This window comes from Bos javanicus, chromosome 2, assembly GCF_032452875.1.
Source record: "Bos javanicus breed banteng chromosome 2, ARS-OSU_banteng_1.0, whole genome shotgun sequence".
Taxonomy (NCBI): Eukaryota; Metazoa; Chordata; class Mammalia; order Artiodactyla; family Bovidae; genus Bos; species Bos javanicus.
The window spans coordinates 116,126,390-116,147,430 of record NC_083869.1 but is presented as its reverse complement, the minus strand read 5'-3'; the positions used below and the strand labels follow the sequence as shown (position 1 = coordinate 116,147,430).

The 21,041-nt window shown below is 40.5% G+C and overlaps 1 protein-coding gene across 3 annotated transcripts in view; it reads right to left on the bottom strand.

The window, feature by feature from the left end:
* Window positions 1-18,776, bottom strand: part of DAW1 (dynein assembly factor with WD repeats 1) — a 35,619-nt gene extending 16,843 nt beyond the window's left edge. Inside the window, exons 1-7 of one of the 3 annotated variants that reach the window (XM_061387036.1) lie at window positions 18,554-18,637; window positions 14,003-14,058; window positions 13,061-13,133; window positions 10,985-11,129; window positions 9,354-9,412; window positions 6,429-6,551; window positions 2,262-2,361 (exon numbers count right to left, since the gene is read on the bottom strand). In XM_061387036.1, coding sequence (XP_061243020.1) covers window positions 2,262-2,361; window positions 6,429-6,551; window positions 9,354-9,412; window positions 10,985-11,129; window positions 13,061-13,128 — 495 coding nt within the window. In that variant the 5' untranslated portion in view covers window positions 13,129-13,133; window positions 14,003-14,058; window positions 18,554-18,637. Of the gene's footprint in view, window positions 1-2,261; window positions 2,362-6,428; window positions 6,552-9,353; window positions 9,413-10,984; window positions 11,130-13,060; window positions 13,134-14,002; window positions 14,059-18,553 lie in introns of all 3 variants that reach the window. The other 2 variants (XM_061387047.1, XM_061387027.1) reach the window with 2 other exon arrangements.
* Window positions 18,777-21,041: the final 2,265 nt, after the last annotated feature.

The window sequence follows — 21,041 nt, the reverse complement described above, 5'->3', positions numbered from 1 at the left end:
TGACTCACACATCCATGTCTTTTACCCAGACCTCACTGCTCAGCTCAGCCCCAAAGAGCCAACTGCCAAATGGATGCCTCTTTTTGGACATCACACAGGGAGATTTTTATCACCCTGTCTAAGACATGCAAATCAAATGAAGAAACCTGTTTCTCTCTTATGCACAGACTTGGTGAATGACACTGTCAGTTGCCCAGGTCTGAAATCAGGAAATCATCCTAAATACTTTCTTCCTTCGTGCCTCATATCTCCCTGGTAACCCAGCCCTACCCCTCCCACCCCTTGACTTCTCTCACATTCTCCTCATGACAGGGCTTTGATATCTTTCTTTGCATAGTTACCAGATCCCCACTGGCTCATACTTCCCATTTTATCCTTCCCCCGTGTCTCCTTCACAATGGCAAAAGAACCATCTTCCCCAAATGCAAAAACTGACCATGCCCCTCTCAGGTGAAAACTCTCAACAGTATGGCAATATCTTCAGGATAAAGTCCCAATTCCTTAGCACGGCATTTAAGACCCTCTATAAATCTGCAGTGTAGCCTCTCCGGCCTCCCCTACTTCCATCACACAAAGACTGGGATCTAACTTTGCAGGTCAACACATATGCCAAGTCATTGACACCTTTGGGCAACACCTGGGATCCCTGCCCATCACATCTGACTATGGGCAGGCAGTGCTTACAAGTGTGTGTATCTCCATATAAGCACTTTCTGTGCAGTGAAGCTGGGGGAGTGCTGCTCTGAACAGTCAGCCTACTGAGTTCTCAAGCACGTACCATGGTTACACACCTCCTCTGGGCATTTGTTGGTGCAGCTCACTCTGCCCGGAACACACCTGCCACTTCTCTGCAGAGTCTTCCCTGAATACCTCTCCTGGCTAAGGAGGCTTGGCTGTTCTCTCTGTGCTCTCACTGGGGCACACCAGTGGAGCTTCACTCCACTTCTCACCAGTGGAGAACTTCACACCAACTTCTAGCCCACCTACAATACATCTTTGAACTTAACCATGGACACCTCTACTCCCTCTAGAAAACTGCAAAATCTTCGGGGGCCAAGAACTACAATTTGGCCCCCCACACATAGACCGTGGCTTCACACAGTCAATACTTAGCAAATATTCACTGGGTTGATGTCATTAATTCCAAAATATGAATAGTTTTATAGTTTTATAGTTCCTAGGAACTATAAAAAAAAGAAAACCTTCAGAATTCCAAGGGAGTGTGGAAACACGGCCACACTATGAAAATGAGGATTGTGTCTTTCTTATGACCTTGTGCGAGTTACTTAAGTTCTGTATACCTCAGCATCCTCAACTGAAAAATGGAGAAATAGCTACCCCTTAGGGTTGTTACGAGGAACAACTAAGCCAATACACATTAAAAAAAACTGTATAATTTTTCACTGCAGCATCCCCAGCAAAGTACCTTGAACATAGCTCTTGTTGGATGAAAATACAATAAATATGAAGAATGAATACAAATAAATTTTACTCCTAAAATAAGCAAACTCTTTCAAAGCTATCAGTTGTTCCACAGGGTGCAAATGATCTCACTAATTGTTGTAAGACATTTAACACAGAATTAATTAAGGATGAGGGCTTCCCAATAGTGAAAGCAATTTAGAGTATCAAACCACTTATGCAAATCTGAGTTCTAATTTTATCCAGGAAACAATCAGCTTAGATATTTTACATGGTATAAAAAAGTTAGTTTAAAAGCTATTTTAAGAAGTTCGCCAATCCTCAATCAAGTCAATTCTCTAAAGGCAAGTCAATGAAAAAGACATCAGATTGGCTATTGTACTCATACACTTATCTCATTATTTTTAGTCAATGCAGGATATGAGTCTTTGACAGTATCTGCAAGATATTAAAACTAGAGTAGTTTGTGAATGATATAAACACCATCATATATAATATAGGGAAATTTAAAATAACAGATTTTTAAATTAGTTATAAAGGTATAACAACTACTTTTGCAATGGAATCCTAAAAAGAAATAACAACTATGTGAAGCGCCAATGTAAACTCATCACTTGCAATATATGTGCTGCCCTGATGGGAATGCTGACAATGGGCATGCTTTGGAGGAGAGGTGGAAGAATATATGGGAAATTTTTGCACTTTCCACTCAATTTTTCTGTCAACCTCAACTTCTCTAAAAAATAACATCTACTGAAAAAGATAAAAACAAAAAAGTAAAACAAAGCAAAAACAAAAGGAATGACAACATAAAAATATAATAAAATAAATATACTCACTATTTCTGCTGTATGACCCCTAAAGGTATGGTAACATTTTCCAGTTTCTACACTCCATAGTTTACAAGTCTTATCAAAGGACCCAGTGGCAATTTTGTCACTAAGATTTAAAAAATATACATATGGAATTTGAAAACAAAGTCAATCACAGTATTTGATACACTGAATTAAGACAAGATATTAATACATGGATCTCTATTTAGAAATCTACTTTGCTTTTTATACTTCAATAAAAATTAATTTTAAAAAATAAATAAGTAATTTATTACTCAGTAATTTATTTTCCCTCAGGAGTCCTGAGGATGGGAAGTGCCCCTCTCCACTCAACCCCCACAAAAAATTTTATTTCACTTTTAAAATAATAAGCAATCCAGCAAATCAACTATACTCCAATGTAAAATAAAAATTTTAAATAAGCTAAAATAATAAGCAATCCTGTATCTGTTGCAGTGGAAAACAAAATAATATTCTAATTTTTGAATAATATCTCTTTATGTGTTCAATTTTAAATATTTTACATTTTAAATATAAATTGTGTTTAAGATTGCAATAATTTTTTCATTAATGAATATGGTAAAGGATTTAGTTTAGAAAATTACTAATAAGTGGAAATTAATAATGTGTAATATGGTTGTAGGAATATGGAAAAATTCTGTTAGATATACTGAAGATAGTAATATCAAATTTAAAAGAAGGAAAATGGAAAGATATAAATCCAATTAAACATGTAGCTAGATAAGGTTTTGAGAAGTTAGACAGTAAGTGTCTCCTTGAGAAAGTAAAACCTGTATTATTCCAATTGTAAGGTCTTTAAAGAAGAAAGAGGATTTGGAGAGGAAATACAATAAAGACTTCAGTTCCTTTCAAGCAAGAAGCTTCACACACCTATTGTGGATCAGGGCTACTGATCAACACCCAACAAGTAAGAGTAAATTAGCCTGTTCAACCCTCAACCAGGAAACTAACATCTTTTCCTTTACCCTGAACCCTGTCTGTCTTTTGTACTAATAGCAAGTCATCAAAAGTTCACACAGTTGGGCCTTCACTTGCACTGCAAGCTCACTGTTCAAAAGTGTAGGAAAGTGTTCATTTTACCCCATCCTCAACAATGTTGCTATTCAGTTGCCTAGTCGCGGCCAACTCTTTGTGACCCCCATGGATGGCAGCACGCCTGGCCTCCCTGTCCCACACCATCTCCCAAAGTTTTCCCAAGTTCATGTCTATTTCATTGGTGATGCCATCCAGCCACAACATCCTCTGATTCTCTCTTCTCCTTCGGCTCTCAATTTTTCCCAGCCTCAGGGGCTTTTTCAGCAAGTCAGCTGTTTACATCAGATGATTAAAATACTTGAGCTTCAGCTTCAGCATCAATCCTTCCAACGAGTTTTCTGGGTTGATTTCCCTTAAAATTGACTGGTTTACTCTCCTTGCTGTCCAAGGGACTTTCAGGAGTCTTCTCCAGCACCACAGTTTGAATGCATCAATTCTTTGGCGTTCTGCCTCCTTTACAGTCCAGCTCTCACAGCCATATATGACCACTGGGAAGACCATAGCCTTGACTATATGGACCTTTGTCAGCAGAGTAATGTCTCTGCTTTTCAATACACTGTCTAGGTTTGTCATTGCTTTCCCGCCAAGAAGCGAACATCTGATTTCATGGCTGCAGTCACTGTCTGCAGTGATTTTAGAGTCCAAGAAGAGGAAATATGCTACAACTTCCACTTTGTCCCCTTCTATTTGCCATGAAGTAATGGGGCCAGATGGCATGATCTTAGTTTTTCTAATATTTAGTTTTAAGCTTGGCTCTTTCACTCTTCTCCTTCACCCTCATCAAAGAGGCTCTTTAGTTCCTCTTCAACAATATGGCGTGTAATTTATTAACCTCTTAATTTTTGCCATTCAGATGGCCAAAACATAAAAATAATTTTAAAATTCGTATTTACCTAGTTGTTAAGTATGTCTATTCATATTTTTGACTATTTTTCCGATGTGTTGTTTCTATTGATTTGTAAAGGAGTTCTTTACATGTTCTCCGTAACAACTCTTTGTTGTATATGTTACAAATTTTCTCACAGTGATCACTTTTCTTTTATGTATTAATTTTTTAAACATACATATGTTAAGTTGTATGTACTGAAGTCCATCAGTCTTTTCCTCTGTAAAACAAAAATGTGAGGGGTCCTATGGCCCAAAATACATATCCCACAGAAAATTATAAGTGCTCAGTACAGCTGCAGACTTTATAATTATCCAGACTAACTCTAATGCCTTGGATCTCTCCTCTGTTCTCAGTCCCCAGACATGGTTTTCTGTGGTCTCTAATACTAAATGAAAAGAGGGTCCTTTCTACAATGTCTTCTCTAATTTTTATAATGGTCTCATCTACAACTTCATTTAGTAACAATTTTTTCAAATATTTATCTTATCTGTGTTTTCATAGGAGATAACAGCTTTAATTTCACACATCATATTTCACTAGCTTAAGCAATAACTAATTAAGTTAGATTATTACAAATTGAAAGCACAACCCCCGACAAGCAGGTTTGTGGACAAATACAACTAACTCTTGGTAAGCTGAAAACGTCCCCAGTGGAAAGAGAAGTTAAGTGTACTGGTGGATAGACTAGTTGCTACAGGCATTCAAACAGCTATAGGTATAAGTAGTGTGTCATTCAGGATAGAGGACCTTGGTAAGATCTACTGAACGGGTTAACTAGAAGTTAGCTTAAAAATGGTTCTGCTGCATTTTGTACTGTTATTTAGCATGTCACTATACATGGTTTTATACCTGATAAGACTATAAGTTAACTGCTACACAAAGCAAACCATGTCATGCATGTACAGCTATCCTCTTGTGGTCCATTGCTAGGAACATCAGCAGGAACTTCCGGTCAGGGTTCATCTTCCTGTCAGAGAACTTCCAAGGGCAGAGAGTCAGCCCTGCATCAGCGGGAACTCGAGCTCACCACTGTACTACTGTGTGATCCTGGGAGGGGTGCCTGAATTTTATCTATGTTATGTGAGGCCAGTAATACCTCTCCCAAAGCTACTTTGAACACTGAAGAAGATATTTAAATTTATTTTTTTTATTTTATTGTTGGAGTATAATTGCTTTACAAAGTTGAATTAGTTTCTGCTGTACAATGAAGTGAATCAGCTAAATGTATACATATATTGCCTCCCTCTTGAGCCTCCCTCCCACTGCCCCATCCCACCCTTCTAGGTCACCACAGGCCACCGAGCTGAGCTCCCTGTGCTATACAGAACACTAGTTATCTATTTTATACACTAGCTATCTATTTTATACACACATACATATATGTGTGTCAATGCTACTCTCCCAATTCATCGCATCCTCTCCTTCCCACAGTGTCCATATATGTCTGCATTCTCTATTCCTGCCCTGAAAATAGATTCATTTATACCATTTTTCTAGATTTCATATATATGCCTTAATATACAATATTTGTTTTTCTCTTTCTGATTTACCTCACTCTGTAGGACAGACTCTAGGTTCATCCAAACCTGCAAACATCCTAATTCTCTTCAGTCGTGTCTGACTCTTTGCAAACCTGTGGACCATAGCCCGCCAGGCTCCTCTGTCCGTGGGATTGTCCAATTAAGAACACTGGAGTGCGTTGCCATGCTCATCCTCAGGGATTTTCCTGACCCAGGGATCGAACCCACGTCTTTTCCATCTCCTGCATTGACAGGCGGGTTCTTTACCACTAGCGCCACTTGGGAAGACCTCGATTCATCAACATCACTACAAATGACCCAATTTCATTTCTTTTTATGGCTGAGTTGGGCTTCCCAGGTGGCACTAGTGGTAAAGAACGCGCTTGCCAATGCAAGAGACATAAGAGACATGGGTTGGATTCCTGGGTTGAGAAGATCCCCTGGAGGAGGGCATGGCAACCCACTCCAGTATTCTTGGTTGGAGAATCCCACTTAAGGAGGAGCCTGGCTGGCTGCAGTCTGTGGGGTCACATAGAATCGAACATGACTGAAGTGACTTAGCATGCACATACTATAGCATACATCAGACACTCAACAACTTTTGGTTCTTCATCTTCCTCTTTTCCTTCCCCACTAGATGGAGGGAGCAGTGAATAAAAGAACCAGTGGATTAATAAGGAATCACTGGACAAGTGGATGTCTTCTTACCCATAAGGGTTGTTGAACGCTATGGCATACACCACATTCCTGTGACCCTCCAGGGTGTGAAGCTCCTCTCCAGAGGCAGTGTCCCAGAGCTTGCATGTCCGATCATAGCTTCCTGTGATAAAGCTAACACAAGCAGTGGAAATACAGCAAAGGTGAGACCAGCAGTGTGTTAGTAAAGACCTCATGTTTTTGCCTGCAAAACTATAACCTCGTTTATCTTGCTTTTTACACTGAAAATTGTGTATGAAAAACAAAGAGTTAAGTGAAAGTGACTTAGTCATGTCTGACTCTTTGCAACCCCATGAACTATACAGTCCATTGAATTCTCCAGGTCAGAATACTGCAGTGGGTAGACTTTCCTTCTCCAGGGGATTTTTCCAAACCAGGGATCGAACCCAGGTCTCCCGAATTGAAGGTGGATTCTTTACCAGCTGATTCACAAGGGAAGCCCAGAATACTGGAGTGGGTAGCCTATCCCTTCTCCAGGGGATCTTCCCAACCTAGGAATCAAACTGGGATCTCCTGCATTTCAGGCAGATTCTTTACCAACTGAGCTATCAGGGAAGCCCTCATAATCTCGTTTATCTCATTTTTTACAATGGAAATTGTGTATGCAGAACAGAGTTGAACTGAGAACAATATCTAAATCCTTTGACTTGGAAACTTTTCAATTGTAGACCAAACCCAAAAAGGAGTTACTAAATAAAGAGTAACCCTTCCAATAATCGTTCTTATACTATAGTTACATAACTAAAAAATGTTGGTAATCGGTAACCTTTTCTGAAACTCTAATATATCTTAATAAATAACATCATTCTTCCAGTCAGTCAGACCATAAGATCTTGGCTTCGTCTTTGACGCCTCTTTCCGTCACATCCCACACACAATCCATCAGTAAATCATTCTATTCGCCCAATCTCAGCATACATCCTTAGGATGGTCATGTCTCACTAGCTCCATTGCCTCCATGTCTTGCCTAAACAAAACCATCTTCTATTAGGGTGTGGCTCACACATGGTTCTTACAAATCTATTTTCCTCATAGAAACTGCATTTACTTTTTTAAACTTCCTCAAATGGCTTCCTAGTAATCTAGAGGAAAATGCAAACTCTGCTCATGGTCCATAAGACCAGCAGACCTGGCTAACTCCAGGACCTCAACTTCATCCAAAAGCATAGCCTGATCAGTCGCATTCCCAAAGCTAGTCCCTGAGGATCTGGATTGTTTCTTTCATAAACATTCATCTTTCTACCCACGCGGTTTACCACCATCACCGCCAGGCCCTGGAACGTGACTGGCACACTAAGAGGTGTTCACTAAATATCTGTTTAACATTTAACAATCCTTTAACATTACTGTTCTACTACAGGAATTGTTAGTATATTGTTCTCTTGAGTTAAAAATCATAGTATCTTTATTATTCCTAAATATTCCATTAGGGGGGAAAAAATCCCAAGTACAGAAAAAATCCACAACATTGAAAAGCCAGTCTTCATGTCAAGTGGTGGTGATAAAAGGTGAAACAAATTCCTCTATCTAAACCCAACTAAACAGGAAAGCTAACAAGGCAGTATATTTTTCCTTCTCTTCTTGGTATTTTCCTCCTAGCTTCTTGGGGAGTGTAAATTGGTATGACCATTAGGGAACACAGTATGGTGGTTACCAAAATAATTAAAACTATATCCCATTTCCGGGCATATATTTGAAGGAAATGGGATCAGGATCTTGTAGAAATGCCTATACTCCCATGTCCACTGTAGCACTGTTCACTATGACTGGGATATGGAAATAACCTGAATATCTGCCAAAGGATGAACAGGCGAAGAAAATGTGATAAATATCTATAGGCAGATCGATAGATACAATGAAATATTATTCACCTTTGAGAAAGAAGGTGATCCTGCCATTTGCTGCTGCATGGGCAAACCTGAGGGACATGATGCTAAGTGAAATAAGCCAGACACCCAAGGACAAATGTCACATAATCTCACGTATATGTGGAATCTAAACAAGAGCAACAAAAGAGTTGAACTCACAGAAGCAGAACAGTAGTTACCAGGGGCTGGGGAGGTGGGAGAAATGAGGAAACCCTGGTCAAAGGGTACAAAGTTGCGGTTATGTAAGAGGAGTAAGTCTAGAGATCTACTGTACACCCAGGATGACTGTAGCTAATAATACTGTGATGAATACTGGGAATACCCTGACAGAATAGATTTCAGGCCCACCAAAAATGGTAACCCGGTGGAGACAAGATGTTAATAACCTTGACTATCCTAAACATTTCACTATGCATATGTATCAAATCAACATGTTGCATATATCATGGGTGCCAGCACTCAGTTGCTCAGTCATGTCCGAGTCTTGGCGACCCCATGGACTGCAGCCTGCCAGGCTCCTCTGTTCATGGGGATTCTCCAGGCAAGAATACTGGAGTGGGTTGCCATGCCCTCCTCACATTATGGGTAGGCAATTTTTACTTTAAAAAAGATTGGTATCCCTTGGTTGTTAAAAACTGGAAATTAAAAAAAAAAAAAAAACAGAAATAGACATACACACAGAAATAAATAAGCAGTGCACAGAAGATTTTAGGACAGTGAGACAGCTCTGTGTGATAACATAGCACTGGATTGATGTCGTTATACATTTGCCAGCCCACGGAATGTACAAAACCAAGAGCGAACCCTAATGAGTACTATGAACTTTCAGTGATACTGACGGGTCAATATAGCTCAACAGTTGCAACACATGTAGGTCTCTGTGGGAGATGGTGATAGTGACAGAAGCGGCTGGTGGGTGGGGATGCAAGGCAGAAGTTATTCATAGAGAGGAAATCTCTGCACCTTCTGCTCAATATTGCTGTGAACCGAAAGCTGCTCTAAGAAAATAAATTCAATAATTTTTTTTTTAATAAACAGAGGACCTTACCATGAGCCTGATTTATTAAGTGCAACGTTAGTCAGTGGCAGTATATGTGCTCTGAGAACCTTCAATAAAAGAAAACACCATTTATTTCAAACTCGAACAAAATTATTCAGCTCATTCAACTTCCAACCAATGAAGACATTCAAATGCATCTTAATTATACACAATAAATGGATAGTATCCAATATTTGAACAAAGGAGGAAAATACATAGGACTTCCTGTTATTAAGACCAGTAACATCTGGAGGTTACAAATAATTACAGAAGCATGATCAACTCTATGTTTTCTATCAATTTGCCTTGAGATAGATTATAGCTATGAGATACAAATAGCTGTTGTTCTGTTGCTCAGTTGTGTCTGACTCTTTGCGACCTCATGGTCTATAGCACACCAGGCTTCCCTGTGCTTCACTAGCTCCCAGCGTTTGCTTGAACTGATGTCCATTGAGTCAATGTTGCCATCCAACCATCTCATCCTTTGTTGCCCTCTTCTCCTCCTGCCCTCAATCTTTCCCAGCACCAGGGTCTTTTCACTAATTTATATTCTCTTTCACATATTGTACATGGTTTGTATATATGTATAAACAGTATATATAGGAAATAAACCAAAGATGTTTCAAATACAGATTAACAATGAATTATTACTTTTTGAATCTTAAAGCTTCTTTAGAGTCGGGATATGTCATGAAATTTATATTCCCATCCCTACATTGCCTAGCACATAGTGGATGCTTTATATTTATTGAATGAATATACTTAAATTGGACCATCTGTTTTTAGGTAGGATGACTGGCCAGACTGGAACAGTCTTAATTATGTCTACTGCCAGAGTGTAACTATTAATAGTGTCCTCCTTCACTATCAAAATATTCCCTTTGAAAGATAAATTACAAGGCCATCTAAGTTATAGAGCTCATATTTGAAGTAAAATAGTGCCACCTGCTGGAAAAAGAATTATTACAAGAATGACCATCTTTCACTAAGTTGAAAGAAGGAATACAGAAAATTGTTGAATACTTCACATCAGACAAAATATGCTGAGTATATAAATAACAAGTATATATAAGTCATACGAAATAAAATCAGTGTAATATAAATCATTTCTAGAATAAAGCATTAAATGTTGTTAAATAATAAAGAAAAATGAAAGCTGTTATTGAAGTAATAAATGACATTTATTTTAATTTAGTTGCCAAGATTATAGATGAAAATAAGCATATCTTTATGGAATTAAAATTATTATACAATCAATATCAATAAATAATTTACTGAAATATAGTTTAGTTCATATGGAAGCAAAAAATTTGAAATGTTGATACACCATGAAATACATCTTAATATTACTCCAACTGGAAAAAAAATTTAATTATTCAATAACTTAGAGCTACTTTAATGATTATTCTTTAGACTTATCATTATAAAGCAAAGTTAAAGTTACTAATGCAAATATTTATTGAACCTGTCAAGAAACCAATTTTTGAATTTTATTCATTCATTCAACAAACATTTAAGATTTAGTCTTAGCAAAAATGTGGGGGACCTGAAAGAAAACATGATTTATATTTTATTTTAGACTGGCAGAATTAAGTAATTCATTAAAGTTCTTCTACTTAGTATCTTTAAACGTGCATTACCTTAAACAGATAGAATTTGTGGTTGCTGTGCTGTCCGAGTTTATTTTGTAATCTCTGTATTAAAAGTTTGACCTGGTCTGATCGTGAAGCCGTGATGAGAGGTTCTGCTTTCTGTATCTCTTCTACTAATGCACTGACATCTGTACTGAAATTCATCAAAAAATAAAAAGTTACTTTTTTCTATGTCAGAAATTGCATATACATTCACTACATGAAAGATTGCATTGCTTTATGAAGTTCAAGATTTATAAATTGTCAACAGCATCATCATGTTCACCAAGAGATTTCCAGGGCAAAGAAAAATCACAGAAATCAATAAAGAGCATCTTGGCACGGATGAAAGCTGCCTGGGTTCTCTTCAATGCCTTTCCATTACCTGAGACTTCACTCAAGGAAGGTGTGCAAAGATTCTGATTTGCTCATCTAAGAAGGCCAAGTGCTGCTTCTAAACAAGAGCTCTTTTATTTTTTTTTCCTGTTTCTCTCTTTTTTTAAAAAAAATATATATTAAAGTTGCCCAATCCTACTTTACTTACCTTGTTACCTATGATCCCCCATGTAATCCTATAACAACCCTCTAAAATTTAGTGCTTTTCATAATTATTTCGGGGATGAAGAAACTGAGGTTCAGAAAGTTTTAATTTGCTGTATTTTGGGGGAAAGAGAAAGTACCTCACTAAAACATTCAAAGAACTATCATGATTATTAATTTCTTAATGCTATAACATTATCTCCCTGAAAAAGAACCAGTGTGAAAAATACAGATGCAAGTTTCTCCAGCATTCAAATAATCTGCAGCAATTCTAGTAAATTTTGCTAGTTCAGAATATTAATTCAAGACAAATAATAATGTCTGTATACCACAAAACATCCAGAATAGGGTCATTTTGCAAAACACATCCCCAAATCAAGAAAGGATTCACGGACCAGGCTGCTGTGGGAGAGGTTGGCCGACGGCCTCCAGTTGCAGCTCCTTCAGGATTCACATCAGAGTTTGAGCCGAGGGCTTGCTCTTCTTTGCAGCCCTCAGCCCCTGGCTAAGCAAGAGCGCCACACAAGAGCCTGGCCACTTCTGCCCTTGAGCCTGGCCATTTCCCCTTCTGCCCAACCCTGCCTAATTCTCTGATCTGTCCTGGGGTCACCTCCCAGCAACCTTGTACTCGCCTACTTCTGTCTCAGCATATGCATTAGAAATGCATAGTCTAATAGGCATCCTCCTTTTCATAAATAAACATGTCCTGAGCTCCAGGTTTGTGCAAGGCACTGAACTAGGAGACCCTTCATTCAATTAACATTGGTTACTTGCCAAAAGTTAGGCTCAGGGAATGTCCAAGATATGGTGCCAGCTCTCAAGCAATACAGTCTTTCAGAATAAGAGTGAATATTTGGAATGGAAATGAATCAGAGATGGTTCCTAACGATGACTTTGAAAAACTCAGGGGTCAACAGAGTTAGACCTGCATAAGAATTCAAAAGATAATAATGCCTCTTGGAAAGATTTTCAACAAATGTTATGAATCAAAACAGATTTTCAAACCAAAAGGTTTATTTTTTTAAATAAGGTTGGTTTGGGAAGAAGAAAAGGACAGACTGATAATCCTTTTCCCATGCCCTCCTCATTCAGCAAGAGCCATATTTGGTCACTTCAGTCATGTTCAACTTTTGGGGACCCCATGGACTGTAGTCCGCCAAGCTCCTCTGCTCATGGGATTTCCCAGACAAGAATACTGGGGTGATTTTTATTCCCTCCTCCAGGGGATCGTCCCAACCCAGGGATCAAACCCACATCTCCTGTGTCTCCTACATTGCAAGGATCAAACCCACATCTCCTGTGTCTCCTACATTGCAAGCATTTGCATTTACATTACATTTACCACTGAGCCACCCCAGAAGCCCATTCAGCAAGACACTAATATAAAACTCACTGAAACAAACAGGAAATAATACACCCAGAACAATTTTTTTAGTAATGTATTGTCTGTAGTTTTATGAGCTTGTCTACACACCATCCTATGTCAGGGTTTCCCAATAATGATTTTGGATATGAAATACATGCTGCATTATATAGCTACCTTACCTGGGATCAAGATCAAGCAAGTCTATGGATTTGGTCTTTAATTGTCCACTTTTTTCATATTCCAACATAATTCCTAAAAAATAAACAAATATAAAACACTTATGATGACAGCCTAGGCCAAAAGTTAACCTACTTAGATACAATTTTTTCTTTTTTTTCCATTTTTGAAATTTTTCAACATAAAACATATGCATATATTCAATAAATAATTGAGTAAATAAATAATGTAACATTAAGTAATATAATCACTCATAACTCAAAGAAAGGTTGGAAAGAACTTAGCACTTCAGAGCCCACACAGCATAATCCATTTTCCTAAATAGGTGCATTTTCAAAATCTAGCAAGCAAATTAGCAAAATTGTTTTCCTTATTCACAACTATCTTATTCTTAATAAGATGAAAAACGTTAAACATTTGTATGCCAACTACTAAAAATTAGTTGGGTTTCTGTAAAAATGAATCCAGAAAATAGAGTGCAGAATCTGAAACGTGTACATTTATATGACTGCTTCACTGTGACAAGACATTAAGGCAGTATGCTCACTGAACTCCAATACAAGCAAGAGGCTGTGACGTGTGCAATGAAAAGTATAAGCAGAAAACAGATAAAGATGCTTCCAGGAATACATGTTGTTCGTCAGAGACTGTTTCACACAGTATCTTAATATTCTTGATCTTCTCCTGGCTGAACCATAGGTAATGTGTGATTTCCAAAACACTTGGGTAAGAAGATGACCACCCCTCCCCAAATCTGCAATGTACCAAAAGGCCAAGCTTCAAAAGGTAAAATAGTATTGCTTACCCAGCTCATATTCAATCAACAGAAACCTTTAAAGTGCACAAAATACCAACCAGTTCACCCTGCCGCTTATTTAGATCCTTCTTCTGGCCAAAGAACAAGGGGCCCACATGCAATAAATAAATGACAAAGATCGTCATACCTGAGTCAACTGAAAAGCATGTATTCAACACCTACTCTTCACAAAGCAACGAGATTCTGAAGAATAAAAAATAGGGAAAGCCCCAAGTTTGATTACCCACATTACTGCTACGTTCCTTTAGTCTTCGGGAATCTAGGTTAGGGAGAGGAATTATTCAGTGGATGCCAACAAAAGAATGCTCCTGACCTATATGCTATTCAAAAGAGGGTGGGAGGACTGAAATTAAAAGATTAGGAGGTGAAACATAATTGCTTTATGCACAGAAGGGATAAAGATAACATGAAAATTATTCAGTGGTGAGCCATACTTTTCCTATTTGATAATGTTATTTAACACCCACCTGCTATTCAGTAGTACCTTGGAAACTTGCAATATCATGTGGCTTTCCAAAGATCAGAATTTAAGTATCTAACATGCTAAGTGAGATGATCTTATTTATTATAAGATAATCATTAAGGCAATAGTCACAACCATAAGTCTAAAGCTTTTACTTGAGTTTACTTGCTTTTAGAATTCTGGATTTAGAGTCTGACCCACTCACATTTCAAGGTGGATTCTACACATTCTGCTTAACCCACATCATCTCATTTAAACCGTTCATTTATTTAACAAATATGTGAGCACTCATTTATGCACCCAGCTCTACTAGAGGCTCATTTAGAGGTTCTACTTTCGGAGCTACAGATACCATTGTAAGTGAAATTAGCAAAGTCCTTGCCCTCATGAAGTTGATATTCTAGTCGGGGAGACTAAGCAAGATAAAAAAGTAAAATTTATTTTGGTTGAATTGAGATAATGCTAAGAAAAGACAAAGCAAGGAAGAGGGTTCTGAAATACCATGAGGAGAAGTTGCAAATTCTAGGAAGGAGAGGACTTTACTTTATTCACTTTACTTATGTTTTATTTAAAAAAAAAAAAAAGCTAAAGAAGCTAAAAGTAACAATATTCAGGGGAAGATTATTCCAAGCAAAAAACCAGCAACTGCAGAGACCCTGACTGGGGGCATGCCTCGCCCACCCGAGGAACACAAAGCAGAGAAGTGTTGCTGGAGAGGGAGTGAAGTCAGAGAGGCCAAAGCGGGTGCATCCTATCTGGTCTTGGGCATCATGGCCCTTCCATTTTAAAAGAAATGAAAGCCACTGAAGGGCTGGAGAAGAATGGTGACGTAATCAGATTTTTGGTTTAACAGACTCACCTCCACAGAAGCGGGGCAAGTATAGAGCCTCTAGCAATAAAAAGAATGGTGGCCATGATTCTGAAGAGAAGTTGTTGAACTCTGTATATATTTTGGAGGTGAACTGGCAGGGTTTGTCCCTGGACCAAACAGGGAGTGAGCAAGAAAGGAGAAAAAGACAAGTCTACGGTTTTGGCAGAAGTAAGTGGAGGAATGGAGCTTCCATTGACTGACAGGAGGTGGACCATCAGAGGCCCCATGTGAGATGTTATGTTGGACATCTGAATGAAGAACCAGGCAGGCAGTCAGGTACTTAGGACTACTCAGGATGATTTTTAAGCCTTGAAAATAGATGAGACCGTCCAGCAAATGAATAGTTAGAGAAGTTCCCGATGGCTCAGCAGATAAAGAATCTACCTGCAATGCAGGAGACACAGGAGATGTGGGTTCAATCTCTAGGCTGAGAAGGTGTCCCTGGAGGAGGAAATGCCACCCACTCCAGTATACTTGCCTGGGAAATTCCATGGACAGAAGAGCCTGGTGGGGTACAGTCCAAAGAGTCACAAAGAGTCCAACATGACTGAGCATGACCATGGACGGATGGGGAGAAGTCCAAGGACAAAACTCAGGGACACTCCAACATTAAGATCAGAAAGAAGAGGACAAGTGAATAAGATAGACCAAGGAGTGACAATGAGGCAGAAGAAAACATGGAATGTGTGTCCTGGAAGTCACAGGAGGGCAGAGTGAGCCAATGGATCAAGTGCTGCTGCCCGGTCAAAAAAGACAAAGACTGAGATGAGATGTGGCCAGTGGATTCAGCATTATTGGAGGTGGTCATTGAGGATCTTGAACAGTTTCAGTGGATCAGTGAGGGTGAAACCATGATAGGAGTGAGTTCAAGACAAAAGGGAGAAGAGAAACTGGGGACAACATTCTTTTCAAGGAGGTTCACTCCCAAGAGAGATTTGAGAGACTAGCTAAAGGGAGTCAGTAGACGTATGGGATAAGTGTTATTACCACCACCTGACTAATGCCTTAACAAATCAAAACCAAACATCCTTAAGTTCCACATTTTCACATGCTGATATCCAGTTATTCTTTTAATTAATTTTAATTGGAAACTTAAGAGGGAAAAAAACTGAGTGTCCTTACTACAAACTTGCTAATAGCTTCATGTCAAAGTTGCACTCATGCAGGGAGGCAGAAGGAAGATCTCCTGAGTTTTTAAACATTTATTTTAAAATCACAAGTTCTATGTCTGGATCAACCTCATTTATGATACACATTCATTTACTAATAAACTCACTCCATAAACACTGAGGGCCTCCTATAAGCCAGAGTCTCTTTTACAGCTGAAGAAGAGACGAGGTCTCAGTTCTCATGGAGCTTACATTTTATGGGAAAGAGGGAGTCATTCAAAGCACAGACAATAAATGTACTTTGATAAATAAAAGACAATAAAACAAAATGACTGAGAGTAAGATCAATGAGTGAAGTGCTTCTTTGAATAGTGATAATGGAAGGTCTCTGAGTAGGTGACACTGATCAAGACCAAATGAAGAAAAGTGGCCAAAGTCTAGGGACGTCTGAGTCCAGAAAGAGAGACTGATGAGTGAAATGTCCTCCATGAAGTCTTGGAAGAGCATTTAAAGAAATCTGAAGTGTAGTGAGTGTAAGCTAAATCCTACAGAGTATGGATCTTATTTTGAATATAATGAAAAACTATTGGAGATGCTGAGTCCAGATTCCACTGGCTGTTAGTGACATACAGACTGTGGAGGATGGAGTTAAACCAGGAATCCAGTTGACAAGCCCAGGGATGAAGGAAGAAGAAGCGCTGGTGGGTGGGATGGAGATAGGGATAGAGGTGAAAGCAGGAAAGTGTGTGGGGTCAAGGAACTCGTGCCAAGGAAATGAGAAGAATGTGACAGACTCACAAAATACTTTGAAAGTAGAGCTGACAGCATTTGTTAATGAACTGGGTGTGGGAGTGCAGAGAGGGTCAGCGAATCACAAGAGAGAAACAAAGGATGGCTGAGGTTTCTGCCAGAAAAAGTGGATGGGGTGGTGATGCCATCGATGGACTGGGCCCAGCCTGAAAGAGCTACATAACGAGGAGGGGACTGGAGAAAATGACCCATGAGGTCTGTGCCTATTAGACATCTTCAGGGAGACTGTGAGTAAGCAGTTGGATGCATTATGTGAACAGTGAGATATTCAGTGCTAAATTCTTCAAGTCCCACCCCTCCCAAAGTTATACTAAATCAAACCAGTCCAAAGTGATATCGCCCCCCATTTGACATCTTAAAGATAGTTTTTGTTCAGACTTTTCATTGAGCAAGTGGATTTTGTCTTCTACTGCCTTGTGGCAAGTTTTGAGGACTTTTTACTTTATATTTTTAGTTTCAATGTGAGTTCCAAATTAGACGCCAAGAATTCTGCTCCTATTTCTATCCTTGTCAATCTGTATGACCAGTGGACTTCACTTATCCTCTAAAGGTCAAGAGGGATAGGCAAGAGTGTCCTACTCTGCACTTGATTTTAGCCAAAAGACCAAGAAGCAACGCCCTACTCTAAAACTAGAGCATTCTAGCATTCTCTGGGTTTATTTCATAGTTCCTGAGCTCACTGGAACTTTTTAAAGCCCCATGTTGCAAGAGCACAAAGTGTCCACAGTAAAATGAAAGCCTTAGTCATTCAGTCCCGTCGGACTCCTTGCCAGCCCACCTACAAGAGCCTGCCATGGAATTCTCCAGGCAAGAATACTGGAGGGAGTTGCCATTCCCTTCTGCAGGGAATCTTCCCAACCCAGGAATCAAACCCAGGTCGCCCACATTGCAGGCAGATTCTTTACCATCTGAGCCAACAGGTAGAGCTTCAGTAAATGTGTCAGTGGATTGATATGTACAGTCTGGGATTCGGTCACTAAGGTAATATGCTTTTTAAGTATGCGTTTTTCTTCCCATACTCAACAAACCTTTACTTGATCATTCTGGTGCCTTTAAAATAAAAAACAATGTGACCTTTGTCAACGTCTTCCCTTTCATAAACAATATTCCACAACATCACTAATCGCCCCCTCTCCCTCCCCTTCCACTTCGTTCCTAAGTAACCAGAAAGCATTACAACTCAGCCATTTAAAAGATTAAGGACTTTCTTAAAAAAAAAAAAAAAAAAGTCTTTTTTTTTTTTTTTAAGTTTTGCGAACCCGAGTACAGCATCCGAAGCAGCGAAGAGCGCAAGTTAGGAAACACCAGGCTTCCCTAGGGATCACCCGCTCTGGACACCACCGCTCGGGCCCCAGCACTTTTCCTCTGCCCCAGACCCTCCCGGTGCAGACCTGCACGTGAAAGCAGAGGGGGCCCGGCCCGTACCTGGCGGGTAATACCGGAGCAGGAGGCTCTTGAGCTTCATTTTCTCGCTAGGGGACGACCAGCCAACCGACTTGGTCGCCATGGAAACGTCCAAACAGCGGACAGCTTCGGCGCGCATGCGCGGGGCCCACTGCCAGCTCCTGGGTCGCGGGGCTTGGAGTTCTAGCTGTTGGGGCTCATCCTGCCTCTCAGGCGTCTGGGGATTGGCTGGGAGGTTCCGGAGATGCGCGGGCGCAGAGCGCACCCTGCCCCCTCCGCCGCCCGCACCTGCCTGGGGGTTCCTGGGGCGGGATAGGGGGTCCAGGGTGCCGCGCAGGGAGAACACTCCCGCCCGCGCCGCCTTGGCCCGAATCTGCACCTCTCGGTGCAGGTGTACGGGGTGGGTGGACGAGCTCCCCTGGTGTCTTCAGTCAGGGTGATCTCACAAGGGGCGAGGCGCGGCCGAGGACCACGGGCCTCAATTGCAGCCTGGACCACACAAGCTTTAATCCGCTGGTTTTCTAATCCGGAGGGTGGGAGTAAACTCCCACTCGCGGTTACCATTCCTGGCCCCTCGTGTCCCTGCCCCAACAAAAGAAAAATGACCTCAGCGTGATCGCCTACATATCGGGTCGCTGTGCCACTGCTACTGCTGCTAAGTCACTTCAGTCGTGTCCGACTCTGTGCGACCCCATAGACGGCAGCCCACCAGGCTCCCCCGTCCCTGGGATTCTCTAACTCACAGTCCTCAGTTCAGTTCAGTCGCTCGGTCGTGTCCGACTCTTTGCGACCCCATGAATTGCAGCAGGCCAGGCCTCCCTGTCCATCACCAACTCCTGGAGTTCACTCAACTCACGTCCATTGAGTCGGTGATGCCATCCAGCCATCTCATCCTCTGTCGTCCCCTTTTCCTCCTGCCCCCAATCCCTCCCAGCATCAGAGTCTTTTCCAATGAGTCAACTCTTTGTATGAAGTGGCCAGAGTACTGGAGTTTCAGCTTTAGCATCATTCCTTCCAAAGAACACCCAGGGCTGATCTCCTTTAGAATGGACTGGTTGGATCTCCTTGCAGTCCAAGGGACTCTCAAGAGTCTTCTCCAACACCACAGTTCAAAAGCATCAATTCTTCGGCGCTCAGCTTTCTTCACAGTCCAACTCTCACATCCATACATGACCACTGGAAAAACCATAGCCTTGACTAGACGGACCTTTGTTGGCAATGTCTCTGCTTTTGAATATGCTATCTAGGTTGGTCATAACTTTCCTTCCAAGGAGTAAGCATCTTTTAATTTCTTGGCTGCAATCACCATCTGCAGTGATTTTGGAGCCCCCAAAAATAAAGTCTGAGTCCTAGAAAAGGTATTAAAAAGCAGAGACATCACTTTGCTGACAGACATCTGTGTAGCCAAAGCTATGGTTTTTCCAGTAGTCATGTATGGATGTGAGAGCTGGACCATAGAGAAAGCTGAGCATGGAAGAATTGATGCTTTTGAACTGTGGTGCTGGAGAAGACTCTTGAGAGTTCCTTAGACTTCAAGGAGATCAAACCAGTCAATCCTAAAAGTCACCTCTAGATCAGAGCCATTGGTTGTGAATGATATACAGAAATTTACAAAATTAAACCCCTACATTGTCCTGGTGATGATGATGAGTGCTCATCTCAGTATACAGAGAACCTCCTAAGACTCTAACAGGGCTTTAGCTGCTGCTGCTGCTAAGTCGTTCAGTCGTGTCCAACTCTGTGCGACCCCATATAGGGCAGCCCACCAGGCTCCACTGTCCCTGGGATTCTCTAGGCAAGAACGCTGGAGTGGGTTGCCATGTCCTTCTCCAATGCTTTAGAGGCCTCCCTAAAAGTTGTGGGCTTCTCTGATGCTTGGTGGTAAAGAATCTGCCTGCCAGTGCAGGAGATTCAGGTTTGATCCCTGATCCAAGAAGATCCCTTGGAGAAGGAAATGGCAACCCACTCCAGTATTCTTGCCTGGAGAACCCCATGGACAGACAAAAGAACCTGGAGGGCTGTTGTCCCTGGGGTTGCAAAGGACTTGGCAACTGAAAAATAACAATGAAAAGTTGTAGAACACTTTTTATCAATTCATGGCATTCTGTGCTGATCTGACCATTGACCCTCTAGATCACCAATCGCCACACATATGGATTTGTACATATAAATGTAATATTTAACTCTGGGTTTCTTCCCACTGACAGCTGCCTTGAACTATCAGAAACTGAAAAGTTAATGATAATAATTTTATTGCCGCAAACCACTTCAGTCCAACGCATTGAAGCCACCCTGAAATTCAGTTCTCACAGTATGTCCCTGGACCAGTGGCAGCATCAGCATTACCTGGGAACCTGTTAGAAATGCACGTTTTTGCCCTACCTGACACCACCTACAGAATCAGAAGTCCTAGTGGTGAGGCCCAGCAGTTTGTGTTTAGATTAGCTTTCCTGGTGATGCTGATGAATGATGAAGTCTGAAAGCCATTGCACTAGTGTAGTAGGCTCAG